The 26,216-nt window shown below is 35.5% G+C and overlaps 1 protein-coding gene across 1 annotated transcript in view; it reads left to right on the top strand.

The window, feature by feature from the left end:
• RhoGEF64C (Rho guanine nucleotide exchange factor at 64C) overlaps nucleotides 1–26,216 on the top strand; it is a 599,366-nt gene that overhangs the window by 377,125 nt on the left and 196,025 nt on the right. Inside the window, exon 3 of the mRNA XM_069841434.1 lies at nucleotides 19,636–22,219. Within this exon, the coding sequence (XP_069697535.1) occupies nucleotides 19,636–22,219 (2,584 nt within the window). The remainder of the gene's footprint in view (nucleotides 1–19,635; nucleotides 22,220–26,216) is intronic.

The raw sequence follows: 26,216 nt of genomic DNA, 5'->3' as shown, positions 1-26,216 counted from the left end.
AAAGTACCTAGTTGGCTAGTTTCGACTTCATATTAATCATCTTCAGAACTAGTGACAACACAGCCATAACCAAATCACACAGTACCTTCACATACGCAAACATATCACAACTACAGTTAGAGCAACATAAAAAACAGACATGGAAATCCTACACATCCAACCGAAAAACCAGAAATTAAGTACACTAGAACAGTACGAAATAGACACACAAAAACACACACATACAATACATCCTCAATACACAACTGAATTTCAGAACACACACACTATTTGACTCCACACTACCAAACACAAACGTACTTTCCAGCAAAACAACTGAAGAAATCGGAAGAAGGAAGGACCTCACTAAAGTCGCGACGCTGTTATTCCTGGCGTGACTCCTCCTCTTTGCTTACGTCTTACGAAGTGAAGGCTCTATAAAGTCTAGGTAGGTAGTATCGTTCGCCATTTTTGTTCTTTCGTTGCCGAGCTACCAGACGAGGAATCTACTGTATTTGCCGCACCGTTAAACATTATCATCTCGTAGCTCCTATGATAATAAATCAAACGCACTGTAATTGAGCAAATAATTGAGCAGCAAATAACGTCCTCTTGTGCTTTCTGCGAACGCCAACGAAAGAGCCAACATGGCGGGCGATTGTATTAAGTATTTATTGAGCATTAGGAAATGCATAACATCATCATCAGCGAATCACAAGACGCACACGTTCAAATGTAGCCGACCTGCAAAGTGATTGGCTGGCGGAAATAAGAGCGACGGGACTATAGTTCTGAAGATGACCGATAAGAATTCGAAATTAGGCAACTAGGTAATTTACTTCTTAGTTCTCATTTTAACACCTGGAAGTTGCTATAGGCTAATTAAATTCTTAAGTATCAAAATCCTCATTTACTCTCTAGCTTGGAAAAAAAAAAAACAATAAATTACATTGCTTTGTGGCTTAGTGATACAAATACTGAACGTCACGAACATACGAAATCAGAGTTTCAGTCCATCGAAATAAATACATAGGTATTTATCACACTTTGTGTTGACCTTCCTTCTTCTAAATGTTTTCACCTGCCATGCTATGTGAAATGGAAATTCTTGTGAGTACGGATGAGCAGTATTGATCCCTTACTCTCCACAGAAAACAGAACTGAACAGACGGAAGAACCTTATCCTTTTAATGTGCTGAATAAAGACGAAACATTTCTAAATTAATTAGTATTGTTTAAGTAAAACCTTCCTTTAGCAAGGAAAGTGACTTCCTGTCTTTGAACCTTCTTTATTCATCCTTTGTTTATTATGACTGATATAATTGAAGGTAATTATCTTTAATACTCATTAGAAAGTAGGTTAAACGTCACAGAATACCCCACTTATAACGTACAGCTTCATAACATGAATTCTAATATTAGTCTATCGAATCACAAAAACATTTTAAAAAATCAGTGACAGGCGTCTCTCTCTCGCTCTCTCTCTCTATCTTATGTTGCTTCTCTACATTCGACATTTACTCTATAAAAATGTTATGTCATTAGATCAATATCTCTTATATTAATTTTTCTCCAGAAGCATAAGTATTCGTAGCTTAAGGAGCTGATACAAAGTTCTTCGAAAGGAGATCATTGACTATATCGTAATCATCACTCTGAATATCACCAAGGATGTAATCATTATACTTTGGATTTTAGGTAAAAACCTATTTTAATCCTTAAAAGATTAGTTCATAAAAACTTGCAAGTGCACGCTCCATATAAAATTATCCATAAAATTGGCATTTTAATACCACCTAAAAATGCCTATTTTGACGACAAAGCCTATTTTGGCCTATTAAGTATGTTTTATCTCTAATAGGTTAAAACACCCATTCTTTTTCGAAAATTTGTATTTTAAATTCCGAATGTGTTCCTGGTTCTGTTGAAAATAAAGTACGGGATTAACTGGAGCAAGTTCTGCAGAGACATGTAGGACTGAAGGACCTGCGTACTGCTTCAGATATCCTAGCAGGGAAGAACACAGATTTACAATGTAATTCCTGTGCAATCAAAATTGAAATACGCTCCTGTTATGTTACGCGAACCGTTCATTTTCAGCATACAAATTTATGTTTAGTGACAGACAGAATTGCTTTTTAGTTGAAAATTTAGAAAAAGTATTAGTAATTTATTGAGAAGCTAATTATGGACATTAACGGACAATGCTTGGTAAAAATTGTTTATACTAAACTTGTTTGTGTACTGAATTTATGCCTAAAACTTATTTTTTACATTTAATATTTTAATTTATGTATAACTAGTTAGATATTTGTTGTTCTTGTACTTTTAGTAGTAGTGGTGATAACGGTATATAAGCATTTAAAATTTTTAAATTCTAGAAGTGAATTCCTAATGATTTGTAACATATTTTTAAAGAAAACATTGTTTTTTGTTAGAGCCTATTTTCAAATATTCCGAAATTAAAGGACGAGGAAACTAAGCAACATTATCAGGTCGAAATTTCAATAGGTTTGCCGTATTAGCAAGTTCCGACGATGTTGAGGAAGAGTTAGATGTGAATAGCATGTGGGAAAATATCCGAGATAATATCAAAATTGCAGCTGAACAGAGCATAGGTTATTATGAAACTAAAAAAAAGAAACCGTGGTTTGATGAAGATTGTTGCATGGTAGTAGAAAGAAGGAAACAGGCAAAATTGAAATTCTTACAGGATCCAGTTGAGGTAAATAAAGATAATTATTTCAATATAAGACGGGAAGCAAATCGTACGCTTAGGAATAAAAAGAGATAATACTTGAAGGAAAAATTGAATGAGGTAAAAACAAATAGTAAAAATAAAAACATTAGAGATTTATATAAGGGCATAAAGGAATTCAAGAATGGATATCAGGCAAGGGTAAACGTGATCAAGGATGAGAATGGTGACTTGCTTGCAGACGCTCATTCAATCCTGAACAGATGGAAAAACTATTTTGCGCAACTACTAAATATACATAGGCCAAATAGAAATGATCGGGACGAAATTGAAATACAAACTGCTGAGCCATTTATACCCGAACCCACACTTTCTGAAGTCGAAATTGCGATAGAAAATCTGAAAAATTATAAGTCTCCAGGTATCGATCAAATTCCAGCAGAATTAATACAAGAGGGTGGAAGCGCATTATCTAACGAAATTTATAAGCTTGTACTTGCTATTTGGGAAAAGGAAATTGTACCAGAACAATGGAAGGAGTCCATAATCGTACTTATCTTTAAGAAGGGGGACAAGACTAACTGTCGTAACTTTCGAGGAATATCACTTTTGTTGACGTCGTACAAAATTTTGTCCAATATTCTTTTGAGAAGATTAACTCCATATGTAGATGAAATTATTGGGGATCATCAATGTGGTTTTAGGCGTAATAGATCAACTATTGACTAGATATTTTGTATTCGACAGATAATGGAGAAAAAATGGGAGTATAAGGGTACAGTGCATGAGTTATTCATAGATTTCAAAAAGGCATATGACTCGGTTAAGAGAGAAGTTTTATATGATATTCTTATTGAATTTGGTATTCCCAAGAAACTAGTTCGATTAATTAAAATGTGTCTCAGTGAAACGTACAACAGAGTTCGTATAGGCCAGTTTCTGTCAGATGCGTTTCCAATTCACTGTGGGCTAAAGCAAGGAGATGCACTATCACCTTTGCTTTTTAACTTTGCTCTAGAGTATGCCATTAGGAAAATTCAGGATAACAGAGAGGGTTTGGAATTGAACGGGTTACATCAGCTGCTTGTCTATGCGGATGACGTGAATGTTAGGAGAAAATCCACAAACGATTAGGGAAAACGCAAGAATTTTACTGGAAGCAAGCAAAGAGATAGGTTTGGAAGTAAATCCCGAAAAGACAAAGTATATTATTATGTCTCGTAACCAGAATATTGTACGAAATGGAAATATAAAAATTGGAGATTTATCTTTTGAAGAGGTGGAGAAGTTCAAATATCTGGGAGCAACAGTAACAAATATAAATGATACTCGGGAGGAAATTAAACACAGAATAAATATGGGAAATGCCTGTTATTATTCGGTTGAGAAACTTTTATCATCCAGTCTGCTGTCGAAAAATCTGAAAGTTAGAATTTATAAAACAGTTATATTACCAGTTGTTCTGTATGGTTGTGAAACTTGGACTCTCACTTTGAGAGAGGAACATAGGTTAAGGGTGTTTGAGAATAAGGTGCTTAGGAAAATATTTGGGGCTAAGAGTGATGAAGTTACAGGAGAATGGAGAAAGTTGCACAACACAGAACTGCACGCATTGTATTCTTCACCTGACATAATTAGGAACATTAAATCCAGACGTTTGAGATGGGCAGGGCGTGTAGCACGTATGAGCGAATCCAGAAATGCATATAGAGTGTTAGTTGGGAGGCCGGAGGGAAAAAGACCTTTAGGAAAGCCGAGACGTAGATGGGAAGATAATATAAAAATGGATTTAAGGGAGGTGGGATATGATGATAGAGAATGGATTAATTTTGCTCAGGATAGGGACCAATGGCGGTCTTATGTGAGGGCGGCAATGAACCTCCGGGTTCCTTAAAGCCAGCAAGTAATTAAGTAAGTAAAAATCCGTACCCTAGTAATCATATGGTTATCTGATTTTAAAATGATTGCTTTCCGAGGTTAGGATCGGCGCCGTATTTCCCTCATGTCACGTGAAATCCAAATTAGCCGTCGGCATAGCTCAGGCTGTAAACGCGTTTGCCTGCTGATCCGCAACTGCTCTCGATGTCGAGTATACTGAGAGAGGCTCCGCGACACAGCTAATTTTATACGCAATTTCGCTGCCCACATGCCCGTAGCGAGTCGAGGTAATGTCATTGGGCGCGCTCACACAAGTTACATTGGTTCATGGTCCAACTCAGGGATTCTTAATCTACGGTCGCTCTGGCTTGTCTTGCGGAGCGAGAGCTGCTCTGGCCGGCTATATGGAGCGCTCTCATGCCCGGCCCTGTTTTAAATCATAAAAATATTTGTATCATATATCAGAAGAACAGTGTTTTACACATACTAATTTTCATTATTGCACAAGATACTGTAAGGGAGGAAAACATGTTGAATATTTCCAAAATTTTACTCCTTTAAGCTGTTCCTAACCCCTTAACAAAATAACTCTTCAAGGCACAGGACACTCAACAGCGCTGCAAAACTTGCTATAAATAACACAAATATCATTGTGTACGTAAGTCGTGTATTATTTCATTGCCCTAATCTTACAAGGGAAGGATTTCGGCTCGAACAGGAATTTTTGGTTAAAAATTTGTACAGACGCTTACCTCACAATGGTGATGAAGACCGTAAAAATATTCATTTGTGTAACTCTCCGTTTGGTTGATATTGGTCAATACACTTCTTTAAAAATGTAGCCTACATGAGGATTCTCTACAAAATGCATGAAACAGCATGGAGCAGAGCAATAAGCACAACACACAGAAGCAACACCTGAACAATCTTCTGAACCACACCTCAGTGCTGAAAAATCAAATGCCACCTGAATTACATTTTTGAAGTCCGAGATTTGTTCACGATTCACGTAACCAGCTGACTGCCAGGAATACTGAAGCATCTAGGCAGTATACTGGAGCAGACAACTGGTTATGAACAACAGAATGCATTTTCATTATAAACACTCGATTTCCCAAATTAAGTTCTGGATTCTCAGCAAGAGTCCTTATGTAATCTGTTATCCTCCGAGCATATATTTTGTACTGTCTAAGTAAATAGATATTCAGAGGCTGGATATATTTAGTTTTTTAGGTGGAATGACCATACATTCCATGTCCTAGGCTTGGAATGATTCATTATTAAGGTTGCGTCCTTGTGCGCATTCAGTGACTCACACAACAATGTACACTTTTGATTAGCTGCAATATTTTCAGACAGAACGTTGGAGAAAAATGTTCTAAAATGGGCTTTAGACATTTTACCACTCGCACTAGCTTCTAGGCTAGGCTAGGCTAGGCTTACGGGTAAGGTGTCTCATCCCCTTAACTTGTGCAGTGCTCTCCCCACCCCTCAACTTGTACAGTGCTCTAACAGACAAACCACACATTACACAAAAGAATGCTTTTGGGAGCTCTACAGAGATGTAAAGATGGGCCTATATACAAATTTTGGATACGAAATTCCTGTTCGATCCGAAACCCTTCCCTTGTTAGTAGCGTTAGTGTTGTTTTGATGCGACTACACCTTCATTGGAAATAGAAACGGGAAAATGTCACAATTTAAGTTGAAGTCTGCGCAACTGCTGAATGTGTCTTGTTTATGTTGCCTGTACCAGCTTATCTCCACACAATCTACGGGTAGTAATCACTTCCATCACTTTAGAACTATACTAAAAGCCAGGTTATGAACCGACTAAACAGGAAGTAGTTGGGAGGGCGAGAGGAAAGTGCGGTTAGAGGGGTAGCCTGTGCAGCGATGACACGTTGAGCGTGGGGGGTTGGCGGGGAAAAGGAGAACGAAGCTCTTCATTGGATCTGGCGTGAAAATGTCGTCTGCTAACGAAAATCTGGCAACGGAATCACGGAGACAGTGTAGCCAAACGTCCCAGTTCATTTGCAGTACCACGTGCATTACGAGTCGCATTTCGTACCAGCTTCATTAGCTCGTGCTTTCTTAAAAACAGTAATTTTAATTACTAATATTGTTGATAGTGTTATCGAGAACTATAGACAGTAGTTATTTTAAACATATCGGTGACAACCGCTGAACACGCTTTGAATCTCGCGCCACTATGTGGCAACAGAGCTCAGAAAGAGAGCAACAGAACGTTGCTTCCTGTTTAGTCGGTTCATAACCTGGCTTTTAGTAGTAGACGTACAGTTGTACAGTTGCGAATTCTTTCAGTAAAATTTCTCATTCTGATTGCTCAAAGGTTCCTATTAATTTTACTGTTATGTGAAGCTACTGTCTTTATGTAAAAGTCTGCATCGTCAGTGAGTCTTTGCCGTTAAACAGAAGAGATCAACAAAGGCCTGCACGAGTTTGTAAGGATATAAATGTGAAGATATTCAACATGAACTAACAGTAAATCTATACTAATAATAAATCTGTAACCGAAATTTTTCTGGTAATTTTCGATTTTCCAAAAATAATTGGTCCTAACATATATAATTAACAACCCTGAAACCGAAAATCGCTTTTTTGAAATTTTTGTTTGTCTGTCTGTCTGTCTGTCTGTCTGTCTGTCTGTAAGTTTGTTACCTTTTCACGCGATAATGGATGAACGGGCTTCGATGAAAATTGGTATATAAATTATGTTCGTTGTAACTTAGATTTTAGGCTATATGGCATTCAAAATACATTATTTAAAAGGGGTGTTATAAGGGGACCTGAATTAAATAAATCGAAATATCTCGCTTATTATTGATTTTTGTGAAAAATGTTACATAACAAACGTTTCTTTAAAAATAATTTGCGATAAGTTTTATTCCTTGAAAAATTTTGATAGGACTGATATTTAATGATATAAATGAGTTTTAAAATTAAAATAACTGCCATCTAAGGCCGTATAATGAAATAAAAAACAAATGACTTCGTCTATAAGGAGCCTTGGACAGCAACAATCGAAAGCTATGAAAGATAGCCTACAGAGAATGTTTCTGTGTTTGTATGAAGTAATATCGGAAGCTAAATTAACCGATTTGTATAATTAATTATTTCACCATTGGAAAGTGTAGTTTCAATAGTTGGACATAATGCTATAATGTTATTACAGTAACTTCTGATATAATATAATATAATATAATATAATATAATATAATATAATATAATATAATATATGTAATGTAATATTATATAATATAATATAATATATGTAATGTAATATTATATAATATAATTTAAGTTATTTGAAGGTTTCAGAACCATAGTGGGCCAAAGGCCATTTACTGAAAACGTAGAAAACAAGGGTTAAAATTAAGTTATTACCATAATTCAATGGAAACCTATAACAAGTAAAATAAAGTATACACATTAAATCGAAATGATGGCAATGTTCATTAAACTATGGTTGCATGTAATAAAAATTAGAAACATGTTAAAGGAATTGTCATTGCACCAATGAGTGGTCTGTGGACCAAAATGATCGCATTTTAATTATTTGGATGCAATTTAAATTAAGTAACATATTAAACGATTTATCCTTTTATCAAACACGAATGTTCCCTGGATCAAATGTCCTATTTTAATTATGTAATTACTTTAAATTTATTTCTAACGGGTGCAGGGGAGCGCACTGGTACGGCTAGTAAATTAATATAAAAATAATATACGGGAACAGCTTTAAATCTCATTTGAGAACAACATAAAAATAGATACTAAAATCTGTCGTTCTAGAACAGAAATTTGACATCTTCACAGACATTTATTTATTATACATTCTTGAAAGTAGAATAATTAATCTTACATTATTTTTAACACTTTAATTGGTAAGTATTGTTAAAAATGCAAGTTACTTTGAGAATAAAGTGTTTCAAGAAGTTCTGTTTACTGTGATGTGCCTCTAACGAAAGTTACAATGTTGTAGATGGTCATCTATTTTTTTTCTGCGGTAAGAGCTAAGTACATTAAGGATTCGAGAAAGTGACCTCACTTTTATTACGGATTCAAGTTGTGTTGGCTGGGAGCAATACTCGCCGTGTTTTGGAAGAAGCGTGACCCACATTCCAGAACGCGGTGCAGCGCATTGCTAGGCTAAGTGGATGCGAATGCGATGGGTGGCTGAACTCGGAATAACAAAACCGGTCTTCCTGCCGCTGCGCTGGTCCCTTCCCGCTGCCCCCTGCCTCAATGACAAATTCCTTCGCAGGCATTCTGATGCTCAGCAGATATGAGTGCATCTGTGAACAGCTGTAGGAGAGTTTCATTTGTTTGAGATCTCAGACTCACTTGTACGACAGTAATAATCAGGGAACGGATTTATATGGACTAAAAATATATGAAATATGTAAATATATATGTAGTTATTTTTACCAAAATATGGAATTAAATATGGATTTTTACCAAAATATGGAATTAAATATGGACTTAAAATTATAAAAAAATGACTATGTACGTTAAATATTGGTACATTTTAATCAAACTAAACAAAAAATATAATGGACGTACCTTATCTTCCAATGTAGTTTCAACAAAACACAATTTTTATTGTCTGTTACCATAACAATAGGTTACAAACATTTCTTTCAAGTGCTGAAAAGTGAATCTTCTTCTATTGTCTCTGAGGATAGATTTATACTGACTAAAAGAGCGTTCGACGTCACAAGAAGTAACTGGTACATAATTCAATTTCACAATGTCTGCTGGGGATAAGTCCAAGTTAATCTTCACTGTTGATTCACCACTCATCACAGCAACAACCTTTTGTAGTTCTTCATATCCAGGGTTTTTTGAAAGTACAGTGTCCACCTTAGCTCTTACTGCATCTGCAACTTTACCTCTACCACGATTCAGTTGTTCCACAGTACTATTTATAATTTCAAAACTTTTAGATAGTGAAAGGTGCCTATTTTGGAGACTTTTGAGCGTTTTTATGATGCATGAAAATGTATGCTGAATGTGAGCTAAGTCATTCTTCACACTTATGTCACAGGTAACTGTTTTCGCAGTATCAATTGAGACTGCATCTTCAGAGTCCAATGCAAGGAGAACATTGTTAATAGAGTCTATATGTTCGGCATAATATTCAACTGCTTCTAGCCATGTACCCCATCTAGTTAAAATTGGCTTTGGTGGCAATGGAATTTCAGGGTACATTTCTTTCAACACGTTAACTCTACTGGGAGCTTTGAGAAATACTTTTTTCACTGATGAAATCAACAAATCTACTTTAGGGAAATTGTCTCTGACCACTTCTGCCACACGATGAAATGCATGCGCCACACAAGTAAAATGAGTCAATTTAGGATATACAACAGATAATGCTTGTCCAGCTTTGACCATATAAGGGGCAGCATCGCTAATAAAGAATAACACATTATCGTACATAATACCCTTTGGCCACAGGATACCCATAGCTTCGTTGAACAGTTTAACTATAGTTTTGTTATTGCACTTTTCTAGAACATCACAATGTAAAAGAATTCGTTCAGAATATTGTTCACTTAACAAACCGATAACTACATTACCAACAAGTCTACCTTCTTTGTCGGGAGTCTCATCAATGGAAACCCAAATTGAACTATCTTTAATTTCATCTCTTATCTTCTGTATTGTCTCATCGTAGATGGATGGAGCATACGTCTTCCTAAGTGTTGACTCATCCGGGATTGTATGTTGAGTATATTTTTCAAGGAATTCCCTGAAGACCTTATTCTTTAGTTTGTAGAGAGGAATATCAGCAGAGATGAGAGTACGGCACAGGTCGATGTTAAACTCAGATCTTACATTCGATGTTGTTGGTTGTGTTAAAAACAATTGTCTCTGCTTGGAATTTAGTTGTTTGTTGGCCTGATGTTTACTAGTTGTAATGTGTTGTTGCACCAGGAACGTTTGTGTAGATGATACTGCACACTGACACAAATTACAAAATAATATTTTATTGTCAGTTGATAAACCATCTTCTTTAAATTCTGAAATGTAACTTGTTAGTTTTGATTTTAAATTGACTGAATGACGTACTTTTGGCATATTTACCGTCTTTATAGTATGATTTACAAAACTGAACCTATGTGTACTCTGACTGGCATTTAACTGTTGAGCTGCACAACTGAAGTCTGTTAAAAATTTTAAATTAAATTAATACAGTTTTGTAACTTACTTTCCCATTGTTGATAGGACTGCTAATTTTCAAATAACTCTGATGTTAAAGGGATTACTGAACATGTGTTTAAATCTCTATTGTTGAAATGTATTTTTAAAAGTTAATGGAATTTTGTTTTGTTTTATTGTTAAACCTAATATAATATGGACTGTTTTATATGAAATATGGAAAATATATGGAAATTAACGAAAATATGTACTAAACTCTAAAATATGGAAAAATATGGAAAATAAAAGTAGGATTTTTCAACCCTACACATTGTGAAACATAAAGATAATGCAAAATATAAATTATATTAGCTTTATAAGTAAATATGTATTTACATATAAATCCTTTCCCTGGTAATAATATTGTTGTAGGTGCACCTGCATGTATTAGTATGCTGTGAGTTGCATGCTAATCTTGATAATCCGAATTTATGTTAAAGTTCCATACTTCAATTTTTAATAACATTAATTTACGAATATATTTGATGCTTTATGACTTGGAAAATGTTTGGGTCTTAACGTGGAGTGAAAACTACAATCATGGGTTGGAATCCATTTAAAGCAGAGGTGACCAAACTGGGTATCGTGATTACATCGTGTAATCGAAGACATTCGTACTGGTAAGGGGAGTTTCCTGTACATTGCTCTCTGTCTCGCTCACGTACTGAAGGTAAGCAGTGTAGGTACCATGTCGGTCTACAAACCCTCTGTCTCTAGCAGGAACAGAAAGTTTCGTACAGAATGGGAAGAGTAATTTATTCGCCATTCTGTCGGAGAAAATGTAATATGTTGCTTTGCTCAACGGTTCAATTAGTAATAGTATATAGAAGCGACATTACAAGGTATTACGCTAAATACACAGGCATAAGAGGTATTATTATTAGTATTATTATTATTATTATTATTATTATTATTTATCAGCAAATGTTACCATAACTTTTATATACGTGCCTGAATATATAGGTCTACATCTTCCCTTGAAGTATAAAATAATATCTCCATTTTAATTTTTTTAATCTTTTGATGACTATTATCAGTTATTTACTAGTAATTGATTTAATAGTAATAATAATAATAATAATAATAATAATACTGATAGCATTACCAGCAGCAGTGGTAATAATAATAATAACAATAATAATAATAATAATAATAATAATAATAATAATATAGAAAAAATGATTGAATATTACGTGCTAGTGTAGTAATGAAACGAGCTATTAAACTCCAAGAACTGAAATCAGCCTTAAATCATCGTCATGAAGAGAAAGATGACATAAATAAAATGTAAGGACGCCAGCTATCTAGTGGCGAATGAACTAGCTCGTTCTCTTAAACCTTCCAACGGAGGAGAGTTTTTTAAAAGCGTAATGATCAAGGTGGCTAAAATAATAGTCTGTCCAATGAAAGTTGTTAATTAATTTTGAAAAACTGCGCCTTCTCGACTAAATATCCAGAAGAGAATTCAGGAGATTTCTGATTGTGTTCATGAGGAATATTAAAAAAAAAAAAAAAAAAAAAAAAAAAAAATATATATTATTGGATCTTGATGACAATAATGACATTATTTGACATTATTGATACAGCATGGCTTGCGATTTTTATTAACGGGTTGATGAACTCAATGTTAGTGCACGAACCAGTATTGGTTGTAGTTTTCATGCCATGTATCTCTCCCCCGTCTCCTTACTTCATAGACTGTCTCTCGCATGTAATCACTGCCGTTCGAGTTTTGGTCACCGCTGATTTAAAGCATTGATTAATGTTCTCTCAATGGGATATCAATCAGCGTATTCGAATCTCACCGGACTCGTGGACATCAATGACGTCACGCTGCAGCAAAATAGGAACAGAACTGTTGGAAGGTTCAGTGGCTATCATTGCGGCTGTACAAGTTGCATGTGCTACGCTAGCAAAATTTCGCGAAATTTCCATAATGTCATCTCGTTCAAAGAAAAGGGAACATAAACAATTTATTTCTTGAACCAGTAATAATAACTGGTCCGTTGACATGTTTGTTGATAAGCAACTGACATGCTTTTTTTTACGTTGTGCTCCTTATAAACAATACAACAGACACCGCCATGACACAACAGTGCTCGATATCATTCGTCTGCTAATTCCCGCCCTATACAAGAACAATCAGATTCACTAATGGCGGCTGATGGATACTGCCACCACCTCTGCAAGCTGATGGAACCGGCTAACTAGGCGTAGTAGCAATTTTGACGTGTAATGTCCATATTCGACCTGCATTAATAGAAAAACTTAAATCATTAGACGTCATTCGATTTCGGTTGCTGTGGAAATGTTTTCATCATTTACGATAAACGTCCACATCTGTGGAGTAACGGTTAGCGCGTCTGGCCGCGAAACCAGGTGGCAAGTTGCCTGGTTGAGGTTTATCCGGGTTTTCCCTCAACCCGATATGAGCAAATGCTGGTTAACTTTCGGTACTGGACCCGGACTCATTTCACCGGCATTATCACCTTCATCCCATTCAGACGCTAAATAACCTAAGATGTTGATAAAGCGTCGTAAAATAACCTACTTAAAAAAATATACGATAAACTCAACAATGAGAACGAGTCGATTTCAATACACAAGGTCAGTCCATAGCTCGGATAAAGGCCTTGCCTACTTCAAAGACTTTATTATAATCCATGGAAAGGTTGCAGTATATTAAATGAAATAATGTTATTCAGTTGTGCTTTGACATAGATGCAAAACAGACGCGTGCACAATACACGTGTAACTATAGAAAGTTAATAAAGGATGGACATTGCTCACTTATGGTTAAATAACAATAAAAATATTTACAACACCACCTCATTCTAGTGCCGAGGTCATGGAAAGCATGGGACTCTACCTCCATGTCCCCCAAGTGCCTCCATGGCATGTTACGGGGATACCTTTACCTTTTTACCTTTTACAGGATATTTTCGTGTGTTTACATGCAATATATCAGTTATATTGTTACCGGTAATTTGTCTGTGATTCATAAATAGTAAGTTCTTTGCTTGTCCTCTTAATAGACTAATGTGTTTTAATGAGTTATTATTATTATTATTATTATTATTATTATTATTATTATTATTATTATTATTATAAGTTGAACTGTTATTCATAGCTTATTTCGTTCCGTTCATTAGACACACTTAAATTACATTACCTAATTACTGTATAGACGTTACAAGTAATCATAGGGATTTCCCAAAATCCCCTGTCAGTTTTTTATTATGAAGTACAAGTATGAATCGCATTCCTAATCTCATTAACATAAGGTTTTGTCAGTGATCTAGTGATTATCATGATTGTTATAATAGGTTCGCGGATTGAAACTCGTTCGACGGCGATGTCTCTGTATGATAAATTTACTACGACTTCCTTTGGGACTGGGAGTCACGTGATACAGATCAAAGGATGGTGAAAGAACGGTATCACTGAATGAAAGAGTTTCAGGGAAATTTTGCTGGTCATTTCTTGCCAGCGTCAAAATTTATCTTTGTTATTATCCTACCCTCCAGTCTTATCATTTGGGACAATGAATTCAAACTTATAGCTTCTCCCACCTTAGAAACAGACTCATTATTCATATCGCCAGACTAGAAGAGTTCAGGAACGTCTGAATGCTGTAGCAAGATGCCGACCAACCAAATTAGCAAGAAATGTTCTGCTTCTTGTCGGATTTGAACCTCGTTACATTTGTTCTATATTGGGTTCACGTAAGATTAGTACATAAAAAGCTGATATGGCTCTCTTTTCAATGTTGCCAACTGTTACTAGATATCATAAAATCAAGCAAAATAACAATGGTAAATATTGAAACAATAATAAAAATGTTATTTATTTATTTCTGATCGATTGATTGATTGATTGATTGATTGATTGATTGATCGATCGATTGATAGATGTAATATTGAAATGTATTTTCTCTGGCAACGTGGAATTAACAGATTTTACTAAACAGTTAATGAGTCGTGGAATCAAACTTAAAAATTTATTTTGTTTGACTTCTTGAAGTGATTAAGTAGGCCTACGGCTTTCAAAGTAATCTCTTCATTTATTAATTATTAGTGTATGATTTATTAGTTATTATTAATTATTAAATACGTTCGCTAGTAACTTTAGTTTCATTACCGTTGGAAGCTTCTTCAAAGGCAAACGATGCTGTCAACAGGTAGAAAGTAACTGCCAATGGTAGCATTTTTCAGTAGGCCTACCAAAATTCGAAACAAAATTTGCAAAAAGAATTAAATCTGAGAACTACAAAATCATCATAATTCACTAACATATGCAGTAATAGGAGGAAAATAGTAAGGCTTTACCTTTAGGATATAAAGAAGAAGACCTGGACTATATTCTCTGTAGTTAGGAAACTTTCTTTTGACATTTCCGAATATTATCATGAACTAATTATCGTTAAGGGGGAAAAACAGGGAAATGTGAACTATCTTATTGGCCTTGGAAAATGTGAACTGGGGATTAATGAAGTAATATGTAGGTAACTTCATTACAGATAATACCGCCATTTTCCTTCAATTTTGAATTTATAATATGAAAATGCCCTATTATTCTGAGCATAAATTTAATTTTAATTAAGTTTGTATTCTTATCTAGATTTCTATCAGAAAGACACAATTTTCTGTATCACCACATCTTTCAGTAATTATGACATTGCTGTAGAATTAGTGCTCCGCTCTTATGCAATGTTGTGGTTAAAATTATGAAACGTGTAAGCCCAATAAAACTGCATTCCCTCTAACAAAAGCAAGAAAGATTTTTATGTTGGAATGAAAGTAAATTAGAAGAAGCACATTTTTATTTAACAGTCCTTGTGCTAAGGTTTTCTGAATGTTTACGCCTGAATAGACAAGTCAGAGCCTTTTAGCTACGTCGAGGAAACGATTTCTCTTTTATCACGTCATTGAAAAGGTGTAATACGAATAGATTCCTCAACCAATCTCATCCACTCTTTATGCTTGGAATTACATCTGAGCTTTCTTGCAATTTGCACGATTCAATGATTCTTGAAAGCTTGTAATGATGATTTGTTCCTCCCTAACCCTGCTGGCTACTCTTGGTGAAATGGCAAGCTCTAAAACTTCTATAATATTAGAGTACAGTAATCCACATTTTGAGTTACACACGGCCTGGGAAAAATTTGAAATTTAAAACATTAAATGTATTTTCCTAGGGTTCATATAATTCTCAACTGTGTGTCTGTAGTAGCGGATACAGATTCAATTTCCAGCGAGGGAATTTGATATTATATCCCACCCACAGGGAGTGTTTGTGTTCTTTTTTGCTTTGTTGTCTGAAACGGCTTTTTGTTCCTAGCAGAATACTTGGTTATTTAACAACGCTGAAGCTGCTGAAATATATTCGGTTGAGAAACTTTTGCCATCCAATTTGGTTTAAAAAAACTGAAAGTTAGAATTTATAAATCAGTTATATTATCGGTTGTTCTGTATGGTTGTGAAACTTGGACTCTCACTTTGAGAGATGAACAGAGGTTAAGAATATTCGAGAATAAGGTGCTTATAAAAATATTTGGGGCTAAGAGTGACTTGGCTATACAAGACGAAGCAGCTGTATCAGAAGACCAAAAAGGATTTTGTATTTCAATGGAAGAAGTTAAATTAGCGCTTAGGGAAATGAAGAATGGGAAAGCAAAATGAGTTGATGGAATCCTCATTGAATTAGTGAAATTCTTGGGTGAAGACAAGAAGGAAATTCTATCATTATGCTACGAAATGCGACTGGCCTGAAGATTTCACTTAGACAATGTTGCTTCCAATACCGAAGAAAAGTAATGCCAAGAAACTTAACGAGTTCAGGACTATCAGCCTGATAACGCACTCGGCGAAGATTCTTCTGCGAATGCTGAATCGAACAGATGGAAGATGGAAGAACAGATGGAAGAAGAGCATTTTGGCTGGAAAGAGTGCATGAAGGAAGAATGATGCTGAAACTGATCAAAAAGAGAAAAAGGAATTGGCTGGCTCACTGGTTGAGAGGAAACTGCATACTGAAGGATGCACTGGGATGAATGGTGAACGGGAGAAGAGTTCGGGGCAGAATAAGATATCGATGATACACGACATTGAGAATTATATGAATCATATGAGGAGACAAAGAGGAAGGCAGAACATAGGAAAGATTGAAGAAAGCTGGGTTTGCAGTGAAAGATCTGGTCAGAACACTGAATGAATGAATGAATAAATGAATGAATGAATGACAAATTTAGAAATTTAAGAAGAAATTGAAATTTTATAAGGCTTATAAAGACTTTTAATAAATCACAGAACATCAGTTACTTAGAATTATTATTGTCAATCACTTTATTTGATAGAACATACTTTGAAGACGAGCTTCATCTCGTCATTTCACTTCAATTAATGTCACAGTGGAAGAACACAACACTAATACATAACCATCGTCACTGAGTGGAAGCGCGCGACTAATGCTATGATATGATATGATATGAATCCAGTACAAGTAACCAGTCGATAGCCGGGGCTAGTTTAGCACGCTCGTAACGCGGGCTAGCGAAATGTCTATAAATAACATCCTCTATATTTACGCTATCATCACGTTCTCCCCAAGCAACACAAGATCTTTTCTTGTTTATTTTCATGAAGTATGAAGACTGGAGAGTGTAGCCAGAATTAATTATTTAATTTTATGGGTAGGTCAGAAAATAGATTTTTGACTGCTCAGCAATGTTGCCAATTCAGCGGTTTTCCCGCTAGATCTAGCGTTTTTCAATGTTAGTTTAGCGAGTAAAATTTATGAAATTTGTATTGCTCATATAGGTGTTTAGCGGTCTTTTTAACACTCACAGCGATAAAATAATCTTATATTACATTGACATATAGCAATTTAGCGGTTTCTGCTCTGTACCTTAGCGGGTTTTTAAGAATCGAATTGACAACACTGCTGCTCAGACTGCTGACAGATTGCTGATTTGGACCACTGTGCGTTGCTTGTGTTTGTGCGAAATCTACGGAGTTATAATGTATGCACAATATAATAGTAATAATTAGAATGTAAAGTCAATGGGAGAATTTTTTACTTCTCAGGCATATCTCTATAGCTATGCTTACGTAAAATGCAATAATGAAAATCTTAAATGTTTTTCTCATCTCTTACGAGTATTTAATTAAACGTTACTCAGCATGAGAAGTTTTGTCTGCAACTGTAGAAAACTACAGCCGTTGTTAATAAAATTGTAATCTTATTATGGTCATAAAGTACAAGAATGCATAAGGTGCATTGGATGTTTTAACATAGCAATCAGCATTCCATTGATAGAATATTTACTTTAGGCCTACATAGAATGTATGGAATAAATGCATTCTATCCTTTCTATCCATGGTTTTACGCTTTTGCTGCAGTTCCAGCTCATTTGTTTTGAAGTTTTAATTACTCGTAATTTCCTATTCCCCCATTCCTGGTCATTGTTTCTACCAATTTAAAATACTGTAATAAAATAGCTGTTCAATTGTATACCATTCGAGAGTAACAGTTCTAGGCCATATTTTATTTTTAATATATATTAATGACTTATTAAAAATTGACTTACCACAATACAATGGTGTTCATTATTCTTATGCAGATGATACAGTTTTACTTTTTGGTGGAAAAACCTGGTATGATGCGTATAATAATCCAAATAATGGACTTAAATTGATAAAAAAAAGATTTGACATAAATTATCTTTCTATCAACAAAAATAAAACCATAATTATTCCATCCCCATTATCTGAAAAATGTAACAAACTTCCTACATCTATATTAAGTATTAAATTACATAATACTGATTGTTGTCTTATACAGTGTAAATGTCCGATTATTAAGGAGTCCTCTGAAGTTAAATATTTAGATATAATTTTCGACAGTCATTTAAAATGGAACCAACATATTAATTACCTTTGTAATAAATTACGTAAAATAATATATTATTTTGTTTTATTGAGGAATTAGTTGTCAATAAGTTTATTACGCACAATATACTTAACTTTATTTCAATCGGTAATTATGTATGGATTTATAGGATGGAGTAGCTTATTTAAATTCAATTTTAATTCACTTTATTTATTACAGAAGAACCTATTGATTTTCCATCTCAAAAATTATTTTTAGATTTTAATGTTCTTAACATTATATAATTTATTATATTCTATTAATAAAATTCATACATAAAAATCGAAATAACTTTGAATTGTTTTCTCATAGTTATGAAACAAAAGGTATGAATTCTTTAAGATTGTTTGAACCAAAATGCAACGCTACTACAGCATTTAATCACAGTAGTAATCTAGGCCCAAGAATATATAACAAATTTATATTGAAATATCCTAATCTTGTCAATTCTAATAGTTCTAGTATTAAATTCAAAAAGTTAGGTATGGATTTTATAAAAATTGAAAGATTGTAAATTTAAATTTATATATTCTTATTGCGTAGTAGCACGAGTTTTACTCTTTCAGGGGCAAGCTAAAGTTTTTCTGTATATATTATATTTTATGTCACAATTATTAGCAAACTAAATAAATAAATAAATAAATAAATAAATAAATAAATAAATAAATAAATAAATATCGCATTATCATTCAACATTTCGAATATCACCATACCTTAATTTAGCTGGTATGTTTTTCTCGAAATGTTTATTTCAGCAGTGCAGTGATTTGAAATAATATTTTGAAATTATTTTTACTCGGCTTAATTATACGTACCTTCATAAAGTTAATGGAATCAACTACTTAAATATATATAAAAATAAATGTTAATGAAATGTTGGCAATGTCTTTGTGGTGACGAGTTTGTTTTAACTATTTTTGCAGAATTCTCAACAGCAACTCCAGCACAACAACAATGCGGGGAGCAACAAGCAGAGAAAGAGCTGGGGCGAGCGACTCAAGCTGGGCAAGAGCGAAAAGAGTCAAGAAGACAGACCACAACCGTCACCCGGTGTCTCCGCTGCTCCTGACAGCTACTTGCTGCAAGACTATCGCAACAAGTACGGTACACTATCATCCGGCAGCGCTTTGTCGAAGTCCATGAAGTATGCCGAGACGTGGTTGTACGGATCCGTGGCGGTCCGTTCGCCTGCCAGCGGCTCCAATCCTCGCCCAAGTTTGTTCCTGTACCACCATCCACCACCTCCCGTAGCAGTTATCCCTGCCAGCCAGGCCGTGGTGATTCCCCCGGGGACAAATTACGCCGTGGTTATGTGCTCCTGCCCGGAGTTCCTGACGGGAACTGCGAGAAGCAAGAAGAGTGCCTCGGCGGTGTGCAAGAAATGCGGAGGCTCCAGAATGTTGTGGAAGGGCGGAGGCACAGTGAGGGCTGCAGGCACAGTGCAAGCGTCCGCAGGGACCGTGAGAGGGACCCTGAGGTTGGGAGGCGGCAGCAGCGGGCAGAGCCGCGTCAGACCCTCCTTGATGAACCTCTCCTCCACGTCCAATACTAAAGCGCCCCCTCAGCAACACCTCAAAGCCGTCACGCCGGATCCCTACGACCTCATGAGGAGGAACCGACTGGGCGGTGTGAACGGAAGCGAGGCGTCCTTACAGTTCGACCTGGAAGTGGGTAGTCCGCGAGTGAGGGCCAAAAGCACTTCTCCGTGCCGGCGAAGTGTGCGACGAAGTCCATCGCCCCCGCTGAAGCGCAGTGGACTGGAAAACACACGTCCTGAGAACGCGAGACGACGAAGTCGCAGGGATGTTGACTGGGAGCGGGCATACTCAAACTGGAGTTCCACCCTCGAATCTCCCGACAACATCAAGCGAAAGTCTATTCTGGAGTGCGACGTAAACGCCTATGAACTGATTGCTAAGTATCTGAAAAATGGAACTAGGCCTCTCGAGGAAAACAGTAATACTGCAAAAGTGGACGAATATGTGAAAATAAGAAACTCTGAAGTGACAAATGACATATTGTTGGATGACGAACTGAGTGATGATTTAAGTGATAATGCGTTGGAGAACTCGACGCCCGCCGTGAGAAATAATTTTCCGGCAGCCCGTAATCAGTCTCAAATAAGTCGTATACCAAGTGCAACAACTCACTCTAAGACTGATAATTGCAGATTGCTTCAGGATACAAATACTGCTAAGATACACAACACCGATCAGTTACCCAAGAGATCTACATCACCTGCGACACGGAACACTGGTGTCACTTTGGGAGGGCAGAGAATACGTATTTTTAACGTTTCCCCAACACCTTCGCTCCATGACAGTGACGCAGACGTGGAGTTCTGCAACGAGACCAATTCGAAGGCCCCTAGGAACGCTTCTACTTCGTCGTCCCTCATACCCCGTCTCTCTTCGCCGCGACGACCTCCAAGGAAGATGAAGATGTTAGAATCGTCGGAAGGGACCAGCGACTATAACGGTGATGTTGTAGGTCGAGACCAAGACGACATTGAAAACGAGAGTGTTGAGGGGCTGCACGGCGGGGGAGGGGGTGGTTCGCCCAACAACCATGTCCACGTTGCCGAGCCCTGTCTCTCTCAGGCGAGAGATGGAAGTTCCCCGTCCGCGACGGAAGGAGTGTGTGTAATTAAGTCGATTTTAAAGAAACCGTCTACCTTATCGCCCGGAGAGATTACTACTAGTTTGAAAACTTTCGGTGACACCATTTCTAAACCGGACTTGGCGGTGTCGGCGCCCGCTAGCGCTGCTGCTGCTGCTGCCGTTGCCGTTTCTGCTGCCTCATCAGTGACTGCGGCATCGTCAGGCCAGCATTCACCTTCACCTGAAGCGGTAGGTTCAGGTTCAACCGACTTTTACTTGCCCACGTTCCAAGAATTCAAACAGCAACACAGAAAGAAGAAGCAGGTGCAGTTCAAAGTCTCCAACGACGTAACAGTCCTGCATCCAGTTGAGGAAGAACAGTACAGTAATAGTTTAGATTGTGGTGCATCCTCCACGACCACCTCTACTCCTTTTCCTGTCAAGAATTCTGCTGTCAACGGTCCATCGATCAGTAGGACGCTGCCACGTTCGTCAATAGTGGACAGCAGGAAGACAAACAGTAAGGCCCAAGGTGACGGAGAAAAAGAAGAGGAAGTTTCAGTGCCTGTGAAACTAGAAAGAAAGAAAAAAGATGTGAGGTTTGGAAGGCGTGAAGATAAACAGTCGGTTGTGGCAAGTGAGAAATGTGCTGGTTCCCATGCGCAGGATGAGAGTAGTGACAATAGTTCGGAGTGTGCAAATAGCCACGCTAACGACAGTGCGGAACAAGTGAAACCCCAGTATTTCGGTAAGGGTGATGTGGATAGTAATGCGTGTAGCGAGGAAACAGGGTCGTTCTGTGATGAAGGCAGGGGTCGGGATGCGAGCGACGACCCGTCTGCTGGTTCTCCTGCTCCTGCTGTCTTGGGTGGAATTGCCGATGTCACTTCACCTGCAACTGAAACTGGTGAGTACGATTTAATTTGTTAATTCTATTTCTTACCGTCTGTATGGTTAACACTGGCCATTCATGGTAAAGTTAATTCGTTAACTGCATTTTAACAAAGGAATCAGATTTCAGTATCCCGCAGGTTCTTTCAGACTTGACAGAAAGTCTCTTGTTTATTTATTTATTTATTATTTAAATTTAAATATGCAGGATACAGAATATAATTACTACAATAGAAATAGAAATAAAATAATACAATCAATTAAAAAAAAAGATACAGTAATATTAACAAAATTTGAGGACCGAATGAGCTCGCTCCTGTTCGGTCGCAGTTAAGATATATTATTAATAGGCCAATAAGAGAATATACAAATAAAATAAAATAGGAACTAAAATTAAAATTACAGCTGCAGTGAAATTATATAATATAATATATTAATATAAGAGAATATACAAAATAAAATAAAATGGGAACTAAAATTAAAATTACAGCTGCAGTGAAATTATATAATATAATATATTAATATAAGAGAATATACAAAATAAAATAAAATAGGAACTAAAATTAAAATTACAGCTGCAGTGAAATTATATAATATAATATTAACATAGAGAAGAATAATATCGTACGTGAATAAATTTAGGACAATTTATTAAAAATGAATATTCCAAAAATTATAGAATACAAATATAATATAGGCTGATTAATTCATACACATAGGCTATAAATTTATTTAATCAAATTGAAGACATTAACACGTTTCTAATTTTCTTGTTATGTGTTAGTGCAGCGTTTCTCAAACTTTTTTGAAGTGGGAACCACTTTTTAAAGTCAAAACAGTTCCTCGGACCACCTTACTCTTGTTTCCTTCGAAAGCAAATTTATCATTTTTGAAGCATATTTTAAGGGATTAGGGACACCTTACAGCAATTGTGGAAATATTCAACATTTTTTTTTCTCATTACTATATTTTGTACATTAATGAAAATTAGTAGATGTAAAACACTGTTCTTCTGCTGTATGAAAAAAATATATATATTTTTACGATTTAAAAAATTATTTACATTTTTTTTTTCAATATTCAGTTCGCTGTGCAGTGATGAAGAGTTTCTCACACAAGTAAAAAACTATCCAACATTCTGGGATGAAATTTTTTGTGTGTATTTATGCATGTCATATCTACAATATGATGCAAGATCACTTCTCTACCTTTGATAGATTGTCTGATAAAAAATAAATTCATTACAAAATGGTCAAATATCAGTATTTTCTTCTAACACAAAATTAAAAAAATATATATTGTTTATTAAGAAATTTAATTGAAAGAGCATGATAATGTAAACATGAGTTTCAGCAGTAAAATAAAAGAGAGAGAACATGAAAAAGTTAACAAGTTTATGAGTTACGAGGGAAACGCTTCATCACTGCACAGTGAACTACCACTATTATGATTTTTGAAAAAAAAAAAAAAAAAATACATGCAAATATTTTTTTTAAATCATAAAAATATTTTTTTTGTTTCATATAGCAGAAGGATAGTGTTTTACACATACCGATTTTCATTATTGTACAAGATACAGTGATGGAGGGAAAGAATGTTGAATATTTCCAAAAATTTTACTGCTGTAAGCTGTACCTAACCCCTTAATACCAGTATACTTATATTTTAAAATTGAATTAAGATTCGGTACTTTGGTCCTCTGTTATGAATTCGGGTGGTCCCTGGCTGGGTAACAGGCGGGGCACCAGATGTACAGGGAAAAGATGTCTAGAAACATCACATATATAGTGCTCTAAAACCCTCTTTTGTTGCTGAGAGTAGAATGGGAAGTCGATAGACGGGTAGGATAATAAATTCCATAAAATGTCAGTACTGGGAGAAAAAGTGAAATTCGATTGCCATGTGTCATTTCCAAACTCTGAGATTTTAAGCTACAGTGCGATATGCAATTCGTTCAAATTTTATTTTTTCTTCTGTCTTTTTTGAAGGACCACAAGGGCAGACCTTGAGGACCACAAGTGGTCCGCGGACCATAGTTTGAGAAACGCTGTGTTAGTGGGTTACATGTTAGAAGTTCTGGGTGTAATTTAGCTAAAGAATTATACAACCGAGGGCCGAAATTAATGCTATGCTTTAGACCAGCAGATGTGAAACATTTAGGTTCTACTAATGTTGAATAATAATATTGTTTTGTGGGTTTTCTTCAAAATTTTTTGTGCCATTTTTACACCAACATTGTCCATTATAACTTTCCACCTCTTCCAGTAGTTGCAGTAGAACATTCTCTTGTACAACCTCTAACACAGTCAGTGGGATTCTCTTATATTATTAGGAATTTTTTAAATTGAAATATTATATACAATAAATCTTACGAGTTCAACAACAACGATTAAAGAATACAATAAAATTATTTTATATTAAAAATATATATGAATAAAATTAATGCTATTGCTATAACTCACATAAAATAAATAGTATTATTAAAGAAACAGATTAAACTGACTTCTTTAATAACTATGAGGGATTAAAACTAACTAAATAAAAAATAACGTCAAATTAATATATATTTCTGTACTTACTTGTGGTTAAAATACATTTATAACGGACCTTATTGATAATTTTTATTATGATTTATTGGTTAAAAGAGTTCTCTTTAAAATAAATACTGGTATAAGGGGATAATAATCCTTTCACAGACTTTTAAATGTGAAGTCAATACGTTCAGAATATTACTTATACATTACATCCTCTGTTATGGGATCCGAATTAGTCGAATTTGTAACGCAAGATGTGAAAATGCTTCCTTCGTTACAGCAGGCCAGGTATATTTTCCGCCATTACTTTATTTTTAGAAGTCACTTACTGCTTTATCAGATATCCATTAAGAGTTTAATTGTACGTAGGTTGTCCTCAGCGTTTTCTAATTTGTCGCCTGTTTCTGTGGCCGACAATTCGAAAGTATGATCTCTCCTTGCCTATTCATTCTGGGCCTTGTTGCATGCACTTTGGAATTCTTTATTTTTCCTTCTATGTACTAGGGGAAATGGTCTGACTTATTAAAAATTGCAACTCACCAGTCTTGCAAGGTTGTTCATGGTATCGCAATTTCACTGCATGCTTATGTATTTCTCTCGCATATAATACGTCTTTAAGTATGCAACGTCGTGTGAAAAATCCTGAGGACATATTATAAATACACGTTTATATAATAAAAAATAGGCCTAATGATAAATGTAGTATTATTATTATTATTATTATTATTATTACTACTACTACTACTACTACTACTGCTACTACTACTACTACTACTACTACTACTACTACTACTACTACTACTACTACTACTACTACTATTGTTGTTTAGTCAAATGTCCGAAGACAGGTTTAAATCACACAATTTACACCAATAAAGGCATAACTCATGAGGCAACGAAGCCAGGAGATAATGGGGTAGTGTATAAAATACTCCGCTAAATAAACAAATATTTACAGTTGGCAAAAAAAATCAAATGTGTAATATCAAGTCATTGTAAATTCAATAGTAAAAAGTATTATGGGAGGAATTTCTTAATATGTTGGATAAATCTCTGGGATAAACTAGATGCACATTCAGAACTGTATACCGTGTCAAAATAAAAAATAATTGAAGGGTTCAGAACCATAGTGAGCCAAGCACCATTTACTAAAACCGTAGAAAACAAGGGTTAAAATGAAGTTATTACCATAATTCAATGGAAACATATAGGCTAGCAAGTAATATAAAGTGTAACTTACACATTAAAACTAAATGACATTTCAGTCTTCATTAAACTAAGTATTCACTTAACTTTAACCCTTGCTTTCTTCGTTTTAATAAATGGCACTTGGCCCACTATGGCTCTGAACCCTTCAATTTTTATAGTATAAACATGTTGATTTACTAAGAAGATCTGACCTATACGAAATATATACAAAAAGTTTTTGTTTCTTTCTCCTTTACATTTCTACGTGAAAACAAAAGTATTTGCGTGCTT

This window comes from Periplaneta americana, chromosome 12 (genome assembly GCF_040183065.1).
Source record: "Periplaneta americana isolate PAMFEO1 chromosome 12, P.americana_PAMFEO1_priV1, whole genome shotgun sequence".
NCBI lineage: Eukaryota > Metazoa > Arthropoda > Insecta > Blattodea > Blattidae > Periplaneta > Periplaneta americana.
This window is presented reverse-complemented; position numbering and strand designations above follow the sequence as displayed.